Raw genomic sequence first — 2074 nt, 5'->3', positions numbered from 1 at the left:
AGCTTTGCGCAAAATTCAAAACAAACAAAAACAAACAAACACACAAAAAATCAGGATGAATGAGGATGCATATTCGTTTGACATCAATGTTTTTCCCTTTTCTTCAGTTTGTTTGTATTTTTGTTAACTAACATAATAATAAAAAAATTTCATTGTGATAAGCGAAATAATAATTTGATCTAAGTAAGAGATTTTTTTCTTCTTCCCGATTTGTAAAAAAAATCGTTACGTGATAGAAAAAAAAATTAACATTATTTTCGAAATCTACGTAGCTAAATTATGTAAAATGCGTTATTAAAACCAAAACAACTTTTATGACGTTTAAATTCGCAGGCCCGTGCTGTTAAATTATTAGCAGAATTTTACGAGTTAGTTATCACAATGTCCCACAGAGGGAACCACCATGAATCTGTGACGAAGGAGTAAGATAAAGCGATACATTCATTATAAATATGGCATTAGATATTATGCAAAACAGTAGAATAAATGGTGTAAAACAACCGTACCTTGCACAATGAGCTGAATGTTTGTTTCACCTGAACCATAGCCATTGGATACGATACATGTATAGAGGGCCGAATCATATCTGTCAGTAACGGAAATAGTTAGACTTGATTCGACTGTCGACTCGGTCATCGCTTGCCGCACGGAGAACCTGAGTATGGCAGATGAAAGCTATCAGATTTTTGTGATATAAATGTACTATCTTATGCTGCATATCAATTTCTTCTATATTGCTGAGTTTTCTTTAAGTCTACGTTGATATAAAATTATTAACATCTAGGTTTGAAGGGACAGTAGGGTTAAAGTATATCATTATGTAAAGTGAGTTCTTCCAATTATATCTTAACCGTTCAAAAGCATTACAGTAAAAGTACTACAAGTGAGACCCCATAGCAAGATGCGATAAAACAGAAACCTTATAGCAAAATGTACTGGAACAGAGACCTTACAGCAAAAGCATTAGAACAAAGACCCTATAGAAAGAAACACTAGGACAGCGACCTTATAACAAGACGCACTAGAACAGAGACCTTATAGTAAAAGCGTTAGAACAAAGACCCTATAGAAAGAAACAGTGGGACAAAAACCCTATAGTAAGACGCGACAGCATAAAGACCTTATAGCAACTCGAAAAACCACAGTATATACATTCAAAACACTGTAATTTTAAACAAAGAACCTAACATCAGTAAAAGAAGCTATCTTAATTTAAGAAAACAGACCCACCCTAAATCAGCACCTCGAGGTACCAAGATAGCTATATTAGACTGTGAAGCAATATCCAATCATGTGACCCCTTTGTTCTATACTCTGTATATACTCATGTATTTCTGTAAACTACTTGGACCTGAGGATGACAGTATCTTGTCGAAACATAATAAAGTTTTTTTCCTAACCCAGTCAAGTCGTCTCAAACTTTTGTTTTCTAAAAAATGGGTTCCTGGTTATTAAACATTAGAACAGAAACCTTATAGCAAGACAAACTAGAACAGAGACCTTACAGCAAAAGCATTAGAACACAGACCCCCATATGAAGATGTAGTAGAACACAAACCTTATGCAAGATACACTACAACAGAGACCTTATAGTAAGATGCACTAAGAAGGGGGGTCGTATAGTAAGATGCACACATTGTGATTTATTAATTTAAATAGGGTTTAGATAACGAAAACCTATGCTGTCAGAATGAAACGACATCCACGAAAGTTCCAAAAAGCAAAAAGGTGAATAAAGCCCTTAAAATGTTTCATATAATAACCAACTGTGGTTTCATAGAAAGAGATCTGATCAGTAATCTCTTCAGCAATGCAATTTTATTGTGAGACAACAACAGAATGAGGAGGTAATTGGTTCAATAATTATTTATTTCATTGCAAACTTACAAAACTTGAAAACCCTGATGGATAATTACTAATAGCAATATGATTTTACTAGATTGAATATAGGTGTTTTAAAATTTAGTGACATAACCGATTTAATTATTTGATACTCGTTCTATAATATTAAGCAATCTTATTAATAAATGCTTTTCTTCCTCAAATTTTAACATTGATCAATCTGATTAATAGA

At 33.1% G+C, this 2074-nt stretch overlaps 1 protein-coding gene across 1 annotated transcript in view; it reads right to left on the bottom strand.

Moving 5' to 3' along the window:
- LOC106457295 (Down syndrome cell adhesion molecule-like protein Dscam2) overlaps positions 1-2074 on the bottom strand; it is an 80285-nt gene that overhangs the window by 29895 nt on the left and 48316 nt on the right. The window contains exon 12 of the mRNA XM_022383172.1: positions 507-675. Coding sequence (XP_022238880.1) covers positions 507-675 — 169 coding nt within the window. The remainder of the gene's footprint in view (positions 1-506; positions 676-2074) is intronic.

The sequence above is a fragment of the Limulus polyphemus genome, unplaced genomic scaffold, assembly GCF_000517525.1.
Source record: "Limulus polyphemus unplaced genomic scaffold, Limulus_polyphemus-2.1.2 Scaffold314, whole genome shotgun sequence".
Classification (NCBI taxonomy): Eukaryota; Metazoa; Arthropoda; class Merostomata; order Xiphosura; family Limulidae; genus Limulus; species Limulus polyphemus.
The sequence above is the reverse complement of the archived record's forward strand: the minus strand, read 5'-3'. Positions and strand labels throughout refer to the sequence as shown.